Source organism: Entelurus aequoreus, linkage group LG19 (genome assembly GCF_033978785.1).
Source record: "Entelurus aequoreus isolate RoL-2023_Sb linkage group LG19, RoL_Eaeq_v1.1, whole genome shotgun sequence".
In the NCBI taxonomy this organism is placed as follows: domain Eukaryota; kingdom Metazoa; phylum Chordata; class Actinopteri; order Syngnathiformes; family Syngnathidae; genus Entelurus; species Entelurus aequoreus.
In genome coordinates, this window is record NC_084749.1 from 9904112 (window position 1) to 9924536 (window position 20425).

General features: G+C 42.3%; 2 protein-coding genes across 4 annotated transcripts in view; one reads left to right on the plus strand and one right to left on the minus strand.

Annotated features, from left to right (window-relative positions):
- dnase2b (deoxyribonuclease II beta) overlaps nt 1-20425 on the plus strand; it is a 108109-nt gene that overhangs the window by 67038 nt on the left and 20646 nt on the right. For 2 of the 3 annotated variants that reach the window (XM_062027847.1, XM_062027846.1), the window contains 4 exons: nt 1294-1414; nt 1494-3124; nt 3200-3305; nt 6284-6397. The gene's annotated coding sequence lies outside the window, so the exon portion shown is untranslated. Of the gene's footprint in view, nt 1-1293; nt 1415-1493; nt 3125-3199; nt 3306-6283; nt 6398-19301; nt 19729-20425 lie in introns of those variants that run through there. The other variant, XM_062027848.1, reaches the window with a different exon arrangement.
- On the minus strand, nt 2732-19922 carry uox (urate oxidase). Its single transcript, XM_062027849.1, has 8 exons — nt 19765-19922; nt 19301-19510; nt 11273-11389; nt 6565-6643; nt 6192-6378; nt 6002-6125; nt 3182-3265; nt 2732-3098 (listed from the first exon to the last, which is right to left on the minus strand). Exons 1-8 carry the CDS (start codon nt 19783-19785, stop codon nt 3024-3026), a joined length of 897 nt encoding a protein of 298 aa, XP_061883833.1. The 5' UTR covers nt 19786-19922; the 3' UTR covers nt 2732-3023.

Consider the following 20425-nt stretch of genomic DNA (forward strand, 5'->3'; position numbering starts at 1 on the left):
CCAACTCGGCGAGTCTAAATAAAAATGAAAAAAAGTGAGCAAAACCTAAAAGAGTTAAGTTTTTACCAAAGGCACCAATCATGAATGAATCTTTCAGCACATACACAATGTTGACATCTATAGTTATATTTTGATAAACAATCATAAATGAATCTTTCAGCAAATACACAATGTTGACATCTAGTTATATTTTGATAAACAATCATAAATGAATCTTTCAGCACATACACAATGTTGACATCTATAGTTATATTTTGATAAACAATCATAAATGAATCTTTCAGCAAATACACAATGTTGACATCTAGTTATATTTTGATAAACAATCATAAATGAATCTTTCAGCACATATACAATATTGACATCTATAGTTATATTTTGATAAGCAATCATAAATGAATCTTTCAGCACATACACAATGTTGACATCAATAGTTATATTTTGATAAGGAATCATAAGTGAATCTTTCAGCACATACACAATGTAGACATCTATAGTTATATTTTGATAAACAATCATAAATATATATTTCAGCACATACACAATGTTGACATATACTGTATAGTTATATTTTGATAAACAATCATAAATGAATAGTTTGGCACATACAAAATGTTGACATCTATAGTTAAATTTTGATAAATAATCATACCATATTTTTCGGAGTATAAGTCGCTCTGGAGTATAAGTCGCACCGGCCGAAAATGCATAATAAAGAAGGGAAAAAACATATAAGTCGCAACAACAACAAACATGGCAGTGGACGTGAAGTTTAATCATGAAATACAACCTTACCCTTCCAAAAGCGATACATATTTATCCAGGAGAGTCCTGATACCAATGTTCTTGACCCAGACACGCACAAAGAAGTTGTAGACCTCCATGCTTTTCCAAGTTTCATCTGTTTTGTGGTGTAGAATGATGTCTGGAGAGCCACATCATTCCACATGTCTGGGAACGCGACCGACAGATAATCCTTGAGATCACTCTGCATATTTTTTTTTGATAAAGTATAATGATGGACACCATTGTGTATTTTGCATTTTTATCTGCTATCTGCTATTAGTGGTAAGACCTAGGCCACTTGCGTACTCGGATAGTTCACACTCTGTTTGCGGCACAGTGGCCATGTTGGTTTGGTGGCCCACCACCTGGTTTACTTGCGTTCAGAAGTCCTCTGACTGACCACCACCTATACTGAAAGTGGTGCTGCAAACTGAGAGGTTTCCACAGTGCTGTACATAATGATGACATGAACACCCATCTCACCGTAATCGTCAACATTGTGTCCAGTGTTCACAGCCCAGTGGAGAACGGTCAGCTTCCAGACCCAGCCAACTGGGCGGTTGCTGACGTGGTCAATTACTTTAAAGCGACAGGCTTCGAGGAGCAAGCCACGGCGTTCCAAGATCAGGTTGGACTCCCCGCCCCCGACCCCATCTCCCTTTGTGTCTTGGGTGTCAATAGCAATGAAATCTACCTCCGCCTGACAGGAAATCGATGGCAAGTCGCTCCTCCTGATGACGCGTAATGACGTCCTGACGGGCCTGTCCATAAAGTTGGGCCCGGCGCTGAAGATCTACGAGTATCACGTGAAGCCGCTGCAAACCCAGCACCTGAAGAGCAACGCCTGTTAGCAGCTGGCCGCGCCACACCTCAGTGACAATCGACAACTCCGGACGCAGCTGACAAAGACTCCTACGGCACCTTAAACCTTTTTAAAGGCTTGGACACCAAACACACTCAGCTGGTCACCCAGCTGGCACAAAACCTTAAAACAACGTTGAGAACTTGTTGAATTAGGTTCTGACCCTTGAGCAACTCAAACCTAACGTTGAAACAACATGCTTTTAATCAATGTCAGGTTGTGACGTTGATTTGACATTGAATTCTAGTCATTTCCTAACCAACAAGGTGGATCCAACATTGGACATCAACATACAACTTTTTTGCAACGTTGTTTTAAAGTCAGTTTTAAAGGACAAGTACGTATAATCAACGTTGTTTCAATGTCTCGTGCCTGCTGGGAACACTTTTCAGATGTTCTTACTTCTGCTGATTTCAGTTGTTTGTTTGTTTTTTATTCTTCACCTTTTATTTAAGACAAAAACATGTGTGTTTGTGGGTTTTAAAAGGGGTATTCAGACATAAGATGGTATATAGTTGATGTATGGTGGAAAACACCGTACCAGTTGGTTGTGAGGACACAATGCACTATAAAATAGTAAGTCTCTTTGAAACTGATCTTCTTGAAAAGGAATTCCCATGGAAATGTAAAGATGTGCGTAACTATGATGTCTCTACCTGTGGTGCTTCAACATGCTGGCAAAAACAACTAATAGTGTGAATGGGCTTAATGTTTGTTTTTATTATGACAGCTTTTGTGAGCACTGAATTTATGTACCGTTTGAATTTTGCAAACTGAATTTTTATACATCAAATTATGCTGACAATTTCACTGACTAATAATTTGTGAGCAAAATATGTGTGTGAAAATTCAGTGCAAATACATTTGGTGTGTAAAACTTCCGTGCAGAAATATTTGTTGCTTCCAAAGTCAAAGTTTCCTGCCTGTAGATGAAGGCTGACGCAATGTACCCTGTCTCACAATTAGCCAATGAGGTGAGTTTTGAAGCAACAAAACTGTTCTGCACGGAATTTTTTTTATTTTTATTTACACTGAATTGATTTGCACCGAATCTTAAAACACGGTATTTTAACAAACGGACCCTTTCAACCAAAAATGTTGCTCATATTTTTTTTCAATGAAATTGTCAGCATAATTTGATGTGAAAAAATCCACTTCAAAAGGCAAAAAAAAGCTTCTGAAATGAAGACCCAAATGAGCCTGTGTGTGAATGGTCTTTGTGCAACACTGGACTTGGAATATTTCAATCAATGACTCGCAATAAATGGTGCTCCTTTCTCACCAAAGAACAACGCCGGTTTATTGGTGCTCGCTAAGGAGATACAACGACTTCAAATATTTGCGCCTTTTCATGGACTTTTTCTGTATTTGTGCCTCAGAGTTTGGCTTGTGGTGTCCTGCGCACTGTCCCTGTGATGTTTCCTGACGGGTTGTCCACGGGGAGAAAAACCTGCCGTCACAAGAAAAACATGTCAGGTCAGCAATTTCTCACACGTATTCCACATGGTTTTACAGCAGCGTCGCAGAACTTGCCTCGTCTTTGTTCTCTAGGCCCATTTTGCTCATGTCGATGGTGAAGTAGTGCTGGTTGGGCATGATGATCTCGATCTCCTCCACCTGGGGAACACACCAGAGCTTACCCTGACTTTCTACCAAGGTAATGATGATCACGGTTCTTTTTCAATCAGACTAATCCACTTCTCCAACAGTGGAACATGCTTTATCAGAAAAACCTGCTCATTGGAGATATATTCATCCTGACTTCCTCTTTGTGATTGAAAAAAAAATCAGCACAAATTGTTTTATTCATTTTTTTGTAGGTTAAAAGTAGAGATGTCCGGTAATATCGGACTGCCGATATTATCGGCCGATAAATGCTTTAAAATATAATATCGGAAATGATCGGTATCGGTTTCAAGAAGTAAAATTTATGACTTTTTAAAACGCCGCTGTACAGAAGGGTACACGGACGTAGGGAGAAGTACAGAGCAGTTGCGTCTCCCAGTCATACTTGCCAACCCTCCTGATTTTCCCGGGAGGCTCACGAATTTAAGTGCCCCTCCCGAAAATCTCCCTGGGCAACAATTCTCCCGAATTTCTCCCGATTTCCACCCAGACAACAATATTGGGGGCGTGCCTTAGAGGCACTGCCTTTGCGTGCCGGCCCAATCACATAATATCTACGGCTTTTCACACACACACAAGTGAATGCAAGGCATACTTGGTCAACATCCACACAGGTCACACTGAGGGTGTCCGTATAAACAACTTTAACACTGTTACAAATATGCGCCACACTGTGAACCCACACCAAACAAGAATGACAAACACATTTCGGGAGAACATCCGCACCGTAACACAACATAAACACAACAGAACAAATACCCAGAATCCCTTGCAATACTAACTCTTCCGGGACGCTACAGTATAACACCCCCCCCCGCTACCTCCTACCCCGCCCCCCCAACCCCACCCACCTCACCCTCCTCATGCTCTCTCAGGGAGAGCATGTCCCAAATTCCAAGCTGCTGGAAAACCTTGTTACATCCAGCGGGGCATCACAACAAAATTAGGCATCATAATGTGTTAATTCCACGACTGTATGTATCGGTAATTAAGAGTTGGACAATATCGGAATATTTGATATCGGCAAAAAAGCCATTATCGGACATCTCTAGTTAAAAGTATATTGTGCTCCTGAGTTGATGTTGCTGATCAATTTCGATGTATTATTATTCATTGATTTTATGTGAATGCATTTTTCAGTATCAAACGGTTCAAGTCAATCCAAAAAAAGTTTATAGTTTAAGTAAGTATTTTTTAATTTTTTTTCAGGCAAATTTATGCACTTTAAAGCTTTACTAACAATTTGAATTAAAGCTGCGTGCAGCGTTGAATGGTCCCACGCCAGTCGGCCGGCACGCATGTCGCTTGCGGTCAAGTCCCACTCGACACCCCGACCCGTTATCAAAACTTCAGGACGATCAGAGCGTGTGTAAGGAAGTTTTGAGAGTTATAATTTTTAACCAGTAGGTTGCGATAAAGGCACCGTAGTAGTTATGTCGTTGCGACCCACCCGACACCACAACCCACCATAAAAACTTTCAGGAAGATTGTAGCATGTGGACGGAAGTTATGAGGGTTATAATTGTTCACCACTTGGGGGCGATAAAGGCACCCTAGTAGTTAGGCAGTTGCGACCCACCCAACTCCCCAACCCACCATAAAAAAAAATTAAGGAAGATTGAAGCATGTGGACGGAAGTTATGAGGGTTATAATTGTTCACCACTTGGGGGCGATAAAGGCACCGTAGTAGTTAGGCAGTTGCGACCCACCCAACTCCCCAACCCACCATAAAAAAAAATTAAGGAAGATTGGAGCATGTGGACGGAAGTTATGAGGGTTATAATTGTTCACCACTGGGGGCGATAATGAAGCCGCAGTTGTCAGGCTTTTAAAAATCTGATCCTACACCACAACCCACCATCAAAAAATTCAGGAAAATCGGAGAATGTCGAAGGAAGCTACGACTGTAAGAAATTGGCACCACTTCAGCAATGCAGTTGCAACCCACTATTATGAATGTTACTACATGACATATATACTTACATCATGTATATATCCATTCATCCATTTTCTACCGCTTGTCCCTTTTGGGGTGGTCGCTGGGGCCTATCTCAGCTGCATTCGGGCGGTAGTATATATTACATGTTATTATGAATGTTACTACATGACATATATACTTACATCATGTATATATTACATGTTATTATGAATGTTACTACATGACATATATACTTACATTATGTATATATTACATGTTATTATGAATGTTACTACATTACATGTATACTTACATCATGTATATAAAAGCATAATGGAGGATGTTTTTTAAGGGCTTTGAGGACAAAGAGCGACTACCATAGGCTCCATTGTAAGCGGACATTTGATGGCATTTATTTCATATTTAGAATACAAAAAAATATATATATATATATATATATATATATATATATATATATATATATATATATATATATATATATATATATATATATATATATATATATATATATATATATCTCATAATGATTGTGCATGATTGTCAAAATTGTAAAAAAAAAAAAAAAGTGCAGTTCCCCTTTAAATATGTCCTGCAGTATATCAGAGGTCTTCAACAGGGGGTCGTGGATTTGTTTTCATGTGATGTAATATTTTGTATTATTCCCTTGTGCTACAAAATTGGTCGTCTTGGAAAATTTAAATAATGTGGCGTATTAACTACAGTTCTTTTATACGGCTTCAAATATTGAACTGGGGCCGTATAATTTGGCTGTGAAATATGGACCTACCTCAGGAACCCTGTCTAGGACCAGAACTTGAGTATCATAGAGGGTCTTCTGCACAGAGGGTGAGAACTCTCCAAGGTCATAAGGGCCTGCAAACTTCTCGATAATGGAGTCTTTGATGCATTTCCTGTCAGGACAGATTGAAGATGGTCACGGTCACTGATTGTCACCGCAATGTGTGTGCGTGACTTGCCATGCCCCGTCAAAGTCTACACCCTGGATGTTCTTGTAGAGCCACCTGGCACTCACGCTGCTACAGAAAAACCTGTCTTTGGCTTCTTGCAGGGTGGTAAAGCGGTCGCGGACAAAACCCACAAAACCAGACTGAGTGGTTTTCAACAACTTCAGGTTCTTGACTCCACTGTGGACCACCGGCACACCTGAGAAAGTTCCAGCCAGGTATGAATAATGAGCTGCCACAGGAAGCGCTCGCTACCTTTTTTGCATTTATTTTCAATCATTTTTTTCATCTAAAAAACAAGGATTTGATACGTTTTGTGTGGTTTTTTTTTTTTTTTTAGATATTTTTGTTTCTATTTATAAAAATAAAAACATGTGGTACGTACCGTGAAGATGTTGTTCCACGTCGCAGAAGCGAAAAGTTTCTGGACTGTAAATGAAGGCGTGGGCATGTTGGACCCCGTTCTGACAGAAGGAGACAAAATGATGGTCAGACATTTTGTGTCACGTCGTCTCGTGTCACTTATGACGGCGTCTCATCTCACGCCATCTCATTGTCACACTATTTTGTGTAACAGCGTCTGGTGTCTCATATGACGGCGTCCCGTGTCGCGCCATCTAATTGTTACGCCATCTCTTGTAACAGCATCTCGTGTCACATATGACGGCGTCTCGTGTCACGCCATCTCATTGTTACGCCATCTCATGTAACAGCGTCTCGTGTAACAGCATCTCGTGTCACATATGACGGCGTCTCGTGTCGCGCCATCTCATTGTTACGCCATCTCGTGTAACAGCGTCTCGTGTCGCATATGACGGCGTCTCGTGTCACGCCATCTCATTGTTACGCCATCTCGCGTAACAGCGTCTCGTCACATATGACAGCGTCTCGTATCACGCCATCTCATTGTAACGCCATCTTGTGTAACAGCGTCTTGTGTAACAGCGTCTCGTGTAACAGCGTCTCGTGTCTCATATGACGGTGTCTCGTGTCACGCCATCTCATGTAACAGCGTCTCGTGTAAAAGCGTCTCATCTCACGCCATCTCATTGTCACACTATTCCGTGTAACAGCGTCTGGTGTCTCATATGACGGCGTCCCGTGTCGCGCCATCTAATTGTTACGCCATCTCTTGTAACAGCATCTCGTGTCACATATGACGGCGTCTCGTGTCACGCCATCTCATTGTTACGCCATCTCATGTAACAGCGTCTCGTGTAACAGCATCTTGTGTCACATATGACGGCGTCTCGTGTCGCGCCATCTCATTGTTACGCCATCTCGTGTAACAGCGTCTCGTGTCGCATATGACGGCGTCTCGTGTCACGCCATCTCATTGTTACGCCATCTCGCGTAACAGCGTCTCGTCACATATGACAGCGTCTCGTGTCACGCCATCTCATTGTAACGCCATCTTGTGTAACAGCGTCTTGTGTAACAGCGTCTCGTGTAACAGCGTCTCGTGTCTCATATGACGGTGTCTCGTGTCACGCCATCTCATGTAACAGCGTCTCGTGTAAAAGCGTCTCGTGTCACGCCATCTCATTGTTACGCCATCTTGTGTAACAGCGTCTTGTGTAACAGCGTCTCGTGTCTCATATGACGGTGTCTCGTGTCACGCCATCTCATTGTTACGTCATCTCATGTAACAGCGTCTCGTGTCTCATATGACGGTGTCTCGTGTCACGCCATCTCATTGTTACGCCATCTCATGTAAAAGTGTCTCGTGTAACAGCGTCTCGTGTCACATATGATGGCGTCTTGTGTCATGCCATCTCATTGTTACACCATTTCGTGTAACAGCGTCTCACGTCACACATGACGGTGTCTCGTGTCACGCCATCTCATTGTTACGCCATCTCATTGTTACGCCATCTCGTGTAACAGCGTCTCGTGTAACAGCGTCTCGTGTAACAGCGTCTCGTGTAACAGCGTCTCGTGTAACAGCGTCTCGTGTCTCATACGACGGTGTCTCGTGTCACGCCATCTAATTGTTACGCCATTTCATGTAACAGCGTCTCGTGTCACATATGACGGCGTCTCGTGTCACGCCATCTCATTGTTACACCATTTCGTGTAACAGCGTCTCGCGTCACATATGACGGCGTCTCGTGTCACGCCATCTCATTGTTACACCATTTCGTGTAACAGCGTCTCGCGTCACATATGGCGGCGTCTCGCGTCACGCCATCTCTTTGTTACGCCATCTTGTGTAACAGCGTCTTGTGTAACAGCATCTTGTGTAACAGCGTCTTGTGTAACAGCGTCTCGTGTCTCATATGACGGTGTCTCGTGTCACGCCATCTCATTGTTACGTCATCTCATGTAACAGCGTCTCGTGTCTCATATGACGGTGTCTCGTGTCACGCCATCTCATTGTTACGCCATCTCATGTAACAGTGTCTCGTGTAACAGCGTCTCGTGTCACATATGATGGCGTCTTGTGTCATGCCATCTCATTGTTACACCATTTCGTGTAACAGCGTCTCGCGTCACACATGACGGTGTCTCGTGTCACGCCATCTCATTGTTACGCCATCTCGTGTAACAGCGTCTCGTGTAACAGTGTCTCGTGTCTCATACGACGGTGTCTCGTGTCACGCCATCTAATTTTTACGCCATCTCATGTAACAGCGTCTCGTGTCACATATGATGGCGTCTCGTTTCACGCCATCTCATTGTTACACCATTTCGTGTAACAGCGTCTCGCGTCACATATGACGGCGTCTCGTGTCATGCCATCTCATTGTTACACCTTTTCGTGTAACAGCGGCTCGTGTCTCATATGACGGCGTCTTGTGTCATGCCATCTCATTGTTACACCATTTCGTGTAACAGCGGCTCGTGTCTCATGACGGTGTCTCGTGTCACGCCATCTCATTGTTACGCCATTTCGTGCAACAGCGGCTCGTGTCTCATATGACAGTGTCTCGTGCCACTAGGGATGATGTTTCATAAGAAATTATCGAGTTCGAGCCCATTATCGAGTCCTCTTATCGAACCGATTCCTGATCGATTCTCTTATCGAGGTTGTATATGGAAAAAAACACAATATTTGGTTTAACAAAAGCTCACTTTTATTTTATAAGAAAAAAATAAAATAAAATAAATAAATAAATATTGACTGTTACCCCCTAAAAAAAAAAAAAAAAAAATATTGACTGTTGTTACCCAAAGTATATTAAGTGGGATTTTTCAGAAAAACAAATATATACAGTAACACAAAAACAACTTGTCTCTGTGATCACTATAGGTGTATAAATAATAATATACCGTAGTGTTAAATAAAATCAGTCCTTTGGGCACAGAAATGAAAATAATACAGCTCTCCAAAAAGTGCACTTCTGCTGCTATTGGAACATACTAACTACACACACAGGCAGACAGCTAACAAATAATCCAAGACGTCTAATAAAGTTCCAAAGCAGATTAATCCATTTAGGCTCTTTATTGTTGTTGATCTTGCTTTGTCTTTTCCTATCTTTACTTTTGTCTTGCATCATTATGTATAAGCTATGTGATTCAATTAACATACTGAAATGTAATACACAATATGTAAATATTAGCTTCACACAAATATACAGTACTATCATCAAACAAATACTTCTGAGTGTTGAAACTATTTCGATGGTGGAAATACATGACTGGCAGCCATTTTAAGTCCTCAAAACATCCATTGAAACAGTGCACAAAAATCGTTTTTCAATAAACATCTTAGTATCAAATTTAACCACTTTCCACCTTAATATTGAGTTACATAAACAAGTTAAACAGTTTACTTACAGATTATCTTTTCCAAGGCTTTTAAGAGCTAACACAACTTGTCTACTTCTCAATTGTCTCATGAACTGAACAGACGTCGCCGACCCGGTAGTGCCCAAACTAATGACGCATAGTATTTTCATATCGCCACAAGGTGTCAGTAAGAGTCTACAATCAAATGGGCGTAACATTGCCGTTCCACAGGGCATTTCCTGTGGGAAGGGATTCGTTCCCGGGGATTCGAATAAAGAACCAACTCTTTTTCTTTACTATAGTGGCCTCGATAACGGGAACCGGTTCTCAAAAAGGGATTTGAGTCCATGGAATCGGCTCTTTTCTTATCAAACAACCGGGAGAACCGGTTTCGAACATCATCCCTACGTGTCACGCCATCTCATTGTTACGCCATCTCGCGAAACAGCTTCTCGTGTCACATATGACAGCGTCTCGTGTTACGCCATCTCTTCTAACAGCGTCTCGTGTCCCGTGACAGGAGACGCCGTGACACAAAGCGCTGCAACTCGAGGCGCCATGACACGAGACGCCATGACATGAAATGCAGCCAATATTAAATACAGATAATGTTTCATGAGACATGCAAATATAAACTAAATAGATGACCAGAGTAAATACAATTAAATGAGCTCAAATATACCTACAAACGAGGCATCATGATGCAATAACAGCTGGCCTAAATAGCATGTTAGCATCGATTAGCTTGCAAAATATGCCTGATTAGCACTCCAACAATTCAATAACATCAACAAAGTTCACCTTTGTGCATTCACACAGTATAAAACGTTTGGTGGACAAAATGAGACAAAGAAGGAGGGGCATAAAATGTGTCAGAGAAAGTTGTACATGTAAACAAAGGACGGTGAGTTCAAGTGCCACTGAAATTAGTAGGAAAAAACAGCGCTGGCCAAATACTGTCATCAGTGAAGCATGTTGAATATAAACAGTCTAACAATTAGGAAGGTTTGTGTCATGTTTTCCTCCTACACAAACCATATTCAAACAAAACATATATAATTTTTCCCTCATCTTTTTCCATTTTAATACATTTTTGAAAAAGCTCCAGCGAGCCACTAGGGCGGTGCTAAAGAGCCGTGGGTTACCGACCCCCTGGTAAAGGTACAAGAGGTTATATGCTGAGAATAAATAGGGTGAAAAATGGAAGTGTGTCCATAATTAATGCAATATTTTTGATGATGAATCACACAAGTTAAGTTGACAAGTTCATCAGCTTGTCATCTGCTTCCAATTCACATTCACATCTGTTCTGTTGACTTGGTGCACTTGAAAGGTGATTGAGGGATTGAGGTGTGTACCTTCTCAAGTCTTCTCCAGGGAACTTCCTCCATGTAGACCTTGGTCCTCAGCACATGGGTGAAGGAGGTCAGGAAGTGGTGACAAAGATCCAAACTGAACTGCTCAATGCTTTTTATCTGAGCACAAAACAAGGACAGTAGTAATGGTACTTGATTGTTATTATTGCCACCACAGTAAACATTACATGTTGTCCCACTTGATTGTTATTTCCACCACAGTAAACATTACATGTTGTCCCACTTGATTTGTATTATTGCCACCACAGTAAACATTACATGTTTCCCACTTGATTTTTATTATTGCCACCACAGTAAACATTACATGTTTCCCACTTGATTGTTATTATTGCCACCACAGTAAACATTGCATACTTGATTGACATTACAAAATAATATTTGAACTGAATTTGACTTCATGGCTTCCAGAGTCTAAAAGTTAATGGAGTGTTTGTCATGATTGACAGCTGCTTTTATTATAAAATCTCCCTGACCAGCAGGGAACCATGCGAAACAGGCTTGTAGGGATGAAATAGCCTCTGTGTTTTTTCCTGACCTAACGTATATACAGTTGTGATCAAAAGTTTATATACACTTGTAAAGAACATAATGTCATGGCTGACTTGAGTTTCCAATAATTTCTACAACTCTTATTTTTTTGTGATAGAGTGATTGGAGCACATACTTGTTGGTCACAAAAAACATTCATGAAGTTTGGTTCTTTTATGAATTTATTATGGGTCTACTGAAAATATGACCAAATCTGCTGGGTCAAAAGTATACATACAGCAATGTTAATATTTGCTTACATGTCCCTCGGCAAGTTGCACTGCAATAAGGCGCTTTTTTGTAGCCATCCACAAGCTTCTGGTGAAGTTGTCACGTTGTGTAAATGGTAAATAAAAACAAAATACAATGATTTACAAATCCTTTTCAACTTATATATTTAATTGAATAGACTGCAAAGACAAGATATTTAATGTTCACACTGAGAAACTTCATTTTTTTTGCAAGTAATCATGAACTTTGAATTTAATGGCAGCAACACATTGCAAAAAAGTTGTCACAGGGGCATTTTTACCACTGTGTTACATGGCCTTTCCTTTTAACAACACTCAGTAAACATTTGGGAACTGAGGAGACACATTTTTGAAGTGGAATTATTTCACATTCTTGCTTGATGTACAGCTTAAGTTGTTCAACAGTCTCCCTTCTGCTATTTTAGGCTTCATATTGCACCACACATTTTCAATGGGAGACAGGTCTGGACTACAGGCAGGCCAGTCTAGTACCCACACTCTTTTACTATGAAGCCACACTGTTGTAACACGTGGCTTGGCATTGTCTTGCTGAAATAAGCAGGGGCATCCATGAAAAAGACCTTGCTTGGATGGCAACAACCTGTATGTACCTTTCAGCATTAATGGTGCCTTCACAGATGTGTAAGTTACCCATGTCTTGGGCACTAATACACCCCCATACCATCACACATGCTGGCCTTTACACTTTACACCTACAACAGTCCGGATGGTTCTTTTCCTCTTTGTTCCACAGTTTCCAAAAACAATCTGAAATGTGGACTCGTCAGACCACAGAACACTTTTCCACTTTGCATCAGTCTATCTTAGATGAGCTCGGACCCAGCGAAGCGTTTGTGGGCGTTGTTGATAAATGGCTTTGGCTTTAATAATAATAATACCTGGGATTTATATAGCGCTTTTCTAAGTACCCAAAGTCGCTTTACATGTTAAAAACCCATCATTCATTCACACCTGGTGGTGGTAAGCTACTTTCATAGCCACAGCTGCCCTGGGGTAGACTGACGGAAGCGTGGCTGCCAATTTGCGCCTACGGCCCCTCCGACCACCACCTATCATTCATTCAACATTCATTCACTGGTGTGAGCGGCACCGGGGGCAAGGGTGAAGTGTCCTGCCCAAGGACACAACGGCATGGTAAGAGGCGGGGAGCGAACCTGCAACCCTCAGGTTTCTGACACGGGCGCTCTACCCACTACGCCATGCCACCCTTTGCATAGTAGAGTTTTAGCTTGCAATTACAGATGTAGCGACCAACTGTAGTTACTGACAGTGGTTTTCTGAAGTCTTCCTGAGCCCATGTGGTGATATCCTTTACACACTGATGTCGCTTTTTAATGCAGTACCGCCTGAGGGATCCAAGGTCCTTAATATCATCGAATTCTCCAGATTCTCTGAACCTGTTGATGATATTACGGAGCGTAGATGGTGAAATCCCTAAAGTCCTTGCATTAGCTGGTTGAGAAATGTTGTTCCTAAACAATTTGCTCAGGCATTTGTTGACAAAGTGGCGACCCTCGCCCCATCCTTGTTAATGAATGACTGAGCATTTCATGGAAGCTGCTTTTATACCCAATCATGGCACCAACCTGTTCCCTATTTGCCTGTTCACCTGTGGGATGTTCCAAATAAGTGTTTGATGAGCATTCCTCAACTTCCTCACTCTTTTTTGCCACTTGTACCAGCTTTTTTGAAACATGTTGCAGGCATCAAATTCCAAATGAGCTAATATTTGCAACAACAAAAAAAGAAGTTTCTCAGTGTGAACATTAAATACACTATATTTCCAAAAGTATTTGTCCACCTGCCTTGACTCACATATGAAGTTGAAGTGCCATCCCATTCCTAACCCATAGGGTTCAATATGATGTGGGTCCACCTTTTGCAGGTATTACAGCTTCAACTCTTCTGGGAAGGCTGTCCACAAGGTTGCGGAGTGTGTTTATAGGAATGTTCGACCATTCTTCCAAAAGCGCATTGGTGAGGTCACACACTGATGTTGGTGGAGAAGGCCTGGCTCTCGGTCTCCGTTCTAACTCATCCTAAAGGTGTTCTATCGGGTTCAGGTGCAGGCCAGTCAAGTTCATCCACACCAGACTCTGTCATCCATGTCTTTATGGACCTTGCTTTGTGCACTGCTGCACAGTCATGTTGGAAGAGGAAGGGGCCTGCTACAAACTGTTCCAACAAGGTTGGGAGCATGGAATTGTCCAAAATGTTTTGGTATCCTGGAGCATTCAAAGTTCCTTTCACTGGAACTAAGGGGCCAAGCCCAAATCCTGAAAAACAAACCCCACACCATAATTCCTCTTCCACCTCCACCTCTGTCAGTTTACGTGGCCTACCACTTTGGTGGCTGAGTTGCTGCTGTTCCCAAACTCTTCCATTTTCTTATAATAAAGCCGACAGTTGACTTTGGAATATTTTGGAGCGAGGAAATTTCAAGACTGGATTTGTTGCACAGGTGGCATCCTATGACAGTTCCCCGCTGGAAATCACTGAGAGCGGCCCATTCTTTCACAAATGTTTGTAGAAACAGTCCCCATGCCTAAGTGCTTGATTTTATACACCTGTGGCTGGGCAAAGTGAGGACACCTTATTCTCATCATTTGGATGGGTGGCCAAATACTTTTGGCAATATAGTGTATCTTGTCTTTGCAGTCTATTCAATTGAATATAAGTTGAAAAGGATTTGCAAATCATTGTATTCTCTTTTTACAAACCCCGTTTCCATATGAGTTGGGAAATTGTGTTAGATGTAAATATAAACGGAATACAATAATTTGCAAATCCTTTTCAACCCATATTCAATTGAATGCACTACAAAGACAAGATATTTGATGTTCAAACTCATAAACTTTTTTTTTTTTTTTGCAAATAATAATTAACTTAGAATTTCATGGCTGCAACACGTGCCAAAGTAGTTGGGAAAGGGCATGTTCACCACTGTGTTGCATGGCCTTTCCTTTTAACAACACTCAGTAAACGTTTGGGAAGTGAGGAGACACATTTTTGAAGCTTCTCAGGTGGAATTCTTTCCCATTCTTGCTTGATGTACAGCTTAAGTTGTTCAACAGTCCGGGGGTCTCCCTTGTGCTATTTTAGGCTTCATAATGCGCCACACATTTTCAATGGGAGACAGGTCTGGACTACAGGCAGGCCAGTCTAGTACCCGCACTCTTTTACTATGAAGCCACGTTGATGTAACACGTGGCTTGGCATTGTCTTGCTGAAATAAGCAGGGGCGTCCATGGTAACGTTGCTTGGATGGCAACATATGTTGCTCCAAAAGCTGTATGTACCTTTCAGCATTAATGGCGCCTTCACAGATGTGTAAGTTACCCATGTCTTGGGCACTAATACACCCCCATACCATCACACATGCTGGCTTTTCAACTTTGCGCCTATAACAACCTGGATGGTTCTTTTCCTCTTTGGTCCGGAGGACACGACGTCCACAGTTTCCAAAAACAATTTGAAATGTGGACTCGTCAGACCACAGAACACTTTTCCACTTTGTATCAGTCCATCTTAGATGAGCTCAGGCCCAGCGAAGCCGACGGCGTTTCTGGGTGTTGTTGATAAACGGTTTTCGCCTTGCATAGGAGAGTTTTAACTTGCACTTACAGATGTAGCGACCAACTGTAGTTACTGACAGTGGGTTTCTGAAGTGTTCCTGAGCCCATGTGGTGATATCCTTTACACACTGATGTCGCTTGTTGATGCAGTACAGCCTGAGGGATCGAAGGTCACGGGCTTGGCTGCTTACGTGCAGTGATTTCTCCAGATTCTCTGAACCCTTTGATGATATTACCGAGCGTAGATGGTGAAATCCCTAAATTCCTTGCAATAGCTGCTTGAGAAAGGTTTTTCTTAAACTGTTCAACAATTTGCTCACGCATTTGTTGACAAAGTGGTGACCCTCGCCCCATCCTTGTTTGTGAATGACTGAGCGTTTCATGGAATCTACTTTTATACCCAATCATGGCACCCACCTGTTCCCAATTAGCCTGTTCACCTGTGGGATGTTCCAAATAAGTGTTTGATGAGCATTCCTCAACTTTATCAGTATTTATTGCCACCTTTCCCAACTTCTTTGTCACGTGTTGCTGGCATCAAATTCTAAAGTTAATGATTATTTGCAAAAAAATGTTATCAGTTTGAACATCAACATGTGTTGTTTATCTATATAGCCCTAAATCACAAGTGTCTCAAAGGGCTGTACAAGCCACAACGACATCGGCCTATCCTATACATTCACTGAACATTAAATTACCTGGAACATCAACGTTAAAAGAGAAAGTATTAACCGCTTATTTTGCAAGTCTGACCATTTTCCTCCAGCAGAGGGCGGTGCACACCAGACATTTTTGACACATGACAATTATAGGGGCCTACTTTAATATAAGTCTCTTGCCGATGCATACATGCAAGCCATTGTTGACCTTGTTTCCCACCTGTACCTCCGGGAGGGAACCTTTGGCCAAACACTTTGGACAAAGTTAACCCTGATATACACGGTGCCAAAAACAATATATGGCAGGACATTTTATTCATCCCATGCAAAATAGGGCTAATGACAGAGCAACAAGGAAACGACTACTTAAATTACAGATCGCTGAAGATAAAAGGTTAAAAGAACCAAAAGGTCAAAGATCAGCTAGGGTATATTCAGCAGTGGGTGACCTTGCTTTTGAGTTCCAACAGGTGGAGGAAAGAATCCTCAACAGACGTGCGGTTGGACTCGGGTGGTGGACAACACGATGCTTCAAAGCCGGTCTGGGGTAGACACTGTTTCGGCTGTGACCAGCCTGGTCACTGGAGTCGTGACTGTCCGAACATTTCCGAACAGGAAAGGTTCCATCGTGCCAACAAACGAACACGAAGGCGTGTAAGAGGACGCCCACATCAGGAGCCGCAGCAGGAAGTACCAACAGGACCCCTGCTGGACATGAGTGTCAACGGACAATTTTATCAGCCACCCATTCGATTCTGAATGCAGAGGTACCAAAAAAACTGTGTGCTTCCTCTTTAAAGGTCGAAGGCTTCGCTGGGGTCACAAGAAGGTTAACTGTCACCAAACCACTTCCGGTTCAGATTGCTGGACCTCCTTTACAGACTGTACCCTGACATTCAAATCGCAAAGAAGGAACATTCCTGGTGTTACCTGACGGCTGAACCACCCAGCTGCGACACCACTACCAAGCATACCACAGCCTGAAACAACAGGAATGGCTCTAACGGTGAAAACCCTGACTGACTGAGATGCTTCCGTGTGTTCTGCCACCCGACTCGCCATATGTTATGATTATTTATATATGTTGGAACTCAAGGTGTGGCTGCTCATGTTGACCTATCTTTGCAACAGCTAGCATGGTATAAGATGGACACAATTGTGTCCCACATTGTTCCCTTGCTCTCTGTCTCGCCTACAAAACCAAAGAACTTAGGTCCAATGATAAGACACGGCGTAGCTGCCAAACATTACACCGACACCCAAATACCACATTTTCAATTGTTTAGGTTTAGCCCATGGTTATGTTAAACACATAACTATGGGCTGCACTTTAGACACCTGTAGGCTACGAGGAGCTAGCAGCTACACAACAGCTGGGACGGTATAGCTCGGTTGGTAGAGTGGCCGTGCCAGCAACTTGAGGGTTGCAGGTTCGATCCCCGCTTCCGCCATCCTAGTCACTGCCGTTGTGTCCTTGGGCAAGACACTTTACCCACCTGCTCCCAGTGCCACCCACACTGGTTTCAAATGTAACTTAGATATTGGGTTTCACAATGTAAAGCGCTTTGAGTCACTTGAGAAAAAGCGCTATATAAATGTAATTCACTTCACTTCACTTCACTGAGCTAAAACGACACATTACACATTTAAGCATATCAAATAATTATAGTTGCTCATTACATACACATAGTCGTCAAGACAGAAGTCTGATAGAAAGTATTCAGTAACAAACGTGTCTGCTTTATTCAACTTTCTACAACATGAGCTTGACTTAATGAATTATTGGGGCCACCAGGTGTGGTAAAATTTCAAAATACTATTGCTAAAGCATTCGCCACAAGGGTAGTATTTTTCTAGTATTGGTGACAATATAAATATAAGCATATTTGTTACTTTCACCATATTGAATAAGTTACATAAAAGTTAGGGTTTAGTTGAGTTTGAGTTATTTGTGATATCGCTAAGGGGTCCCCTACCCTAACACAACCCCCCAGTGGACCATAGAGGCTAAAGAGACTTTCATTGACCTCAAACATGACCTGTCCTCCGCTACTTGACTATTAGCTGACCTTTTTCTTAGATGTTTCTGAAAGTCATAGTATGACTAACACAGTCCTTTTTTCAGAAACAGAAGGGGGTGAGTGAGGGTGGATACAGACTTCTTGGAACAAAATCGACAATCATCCGACTCTGACACATTCCATAGTTTTAACGTTTTTACCGTGGGTAAGAAGTTAGAACTAATTTTAATTTGAAAATAACGATTTTACACATCGATAGTAGTTTAATAGATCAAATTTAGAATATGGAGGAGGTGAGGGTGAACCATGTATATTTCACTGATATGATCAATACGGTACAAGGGAAAAGGTACGTACTGACTTGTGTTGACAATCACAGTGGTTGGCCGGAATCAACAACAACCTCAAAAGAGGATGCAATATCAGTAATTAAATGACTTGTGTATGACCTAGTACCCCGACATGGTTTCCCCAAAAAGATTAGGTCAGACAACGGCAACCATTAAAAAAAAAAAAAATACTCACTTAGGTCGAAAAGGCTTTCGGACTAGAACACAGGACAGGGGAGTGCTGAGCTTGGGGGGGACCGGGCTAGACCGATCTGGACCGGGCTAGGGAACGCTTGAGTGCTGGATTGGTCTCATTATTGCCAAAGCTTTGACAATAAACAACGAAATACCAACTACTGCTTTTGGTGGTCAATTTAACATCAGCTTATTTGCCATTAAAAGAACTTGGGAGTGGACAGCAGACTTTGACTTCCTTGGGAGGAAGAGCTGTTGACGCAACAGTATTTACTGTAATATAACGCAATCATTTCTGTGATGAATGACATGAGTTAGCTCAGACCGCCAGAATAAAAGCATGGAAGAATAACGACTCTGGTTGACCTGTAGCATGGGGAGTTTGATGACCTCGCATGTAGTTTGTGGTGTGGTGCAAGCGTGCGACCCACCCCCTTGATCTTGGCCAACGCATGGACAGTGTTCTTGATGGTGTCCGTGGGGATGATGTCAGAGTTGTCTCCAGTTAAATAATCCTTGTGGGACTTGAGTGTCAGCTCCACGTCCGCCTTGACCTCCACGATGCTATGATGGCCCCCATGTCTCCGGATGCTCAACACCTTCACGCTGTTCTTGCCGTAGCCAGTTTGCACAAACTCCGCCTTTTGGGGAAAGAAGAGCAGTTATTTTGGCGTGCACATGCTCCTAGCTTGTGTTCCTGCCCAGGACACACATCTGGTCAGATGACCCAAAGTTGTTTGTGGCAAACACAAAGTGGATTTAAGCTGCATGTTGTTGTGTGAGAGAAAGTCATGTTGCAGTTGTCGGGCGTGTCGCCACAGAAGCGTGCAGAATGAGGACCCTTTGAAGCACCTGGCTGGTAAATATTCATTTTCGTTGTCTGGTCCATTCTTACCTGAGTGGAAGCAGTTGCCATTTTCTCTTCAGTTGCTTCTTCAGCAAGAAAGTGACTAGACTGGTTGTGGGGGTTTGGTGGAGAGGGAGGTTCTCCCTTTGCCCAAGGGCCATTGGAGCAGTGCTGGAACACCTCCACCTCCGCCTGTCATCTGCACTGCCAGTTAAACATTACCCTACATTCTTTTTTCCTGCGTTTTGTACCCTGTTATAAAACCGTGCGGCTAATTTAGGGACGTTTGTTTGCTGACGGCCATAATGCAAATAGTTAAAAAAACTAAATCAGGCCAAGACAGTTAATAGGCGTTATTTTTGTGCTATGGCACCATCTTTCGAACGAGTTCGCTCACTGCAGGTTCTGCAGGTGCTACATTGTCCTTCTGTTTAGACTGAGTTTTCAACCGGAAGTAGAAGTTCAAAACGGGCTGCATGGTCGAGTGGCCAAAAAGTTCAATTTTAGTCTCATCACTCCAAATTACTTTGTTCCAGAAGTTTTGAGGCTTGTCTATGTGCTGTTTGGCGTAATATAAGCGGGATACTTTGTGACATTTGCGCAGAAATGGCTTTCTTCTGGCGACTCGACCATGCAGCCCATTTTTCTTCAAGTGCCTCCTTATTGTGCATCTTGAAACAGCCACACCACAATTTTTCAGAGAGTCCTG

Coding starts and splice junctions, on each gene's coding strand:
- uox (XM_062027849.1), bottom strand. CDS start 19,785: ATGGCAACTGCTTCCACTCAG. Junction 19,511..19,764: donor TGGCAACTGCTTCCACTCAG/GTAAGAATGGAC, acceptor TTTCCCCAAAAG/GCGGAGTTTGTGCAAACTGG. Junction 6,126..6,191: donor GTAGACTTTGACGGGGCATG/GCAAGTCACGCA, acceptor CTGTCCTGACAG/GAAATGCATCAAAGACTCCA.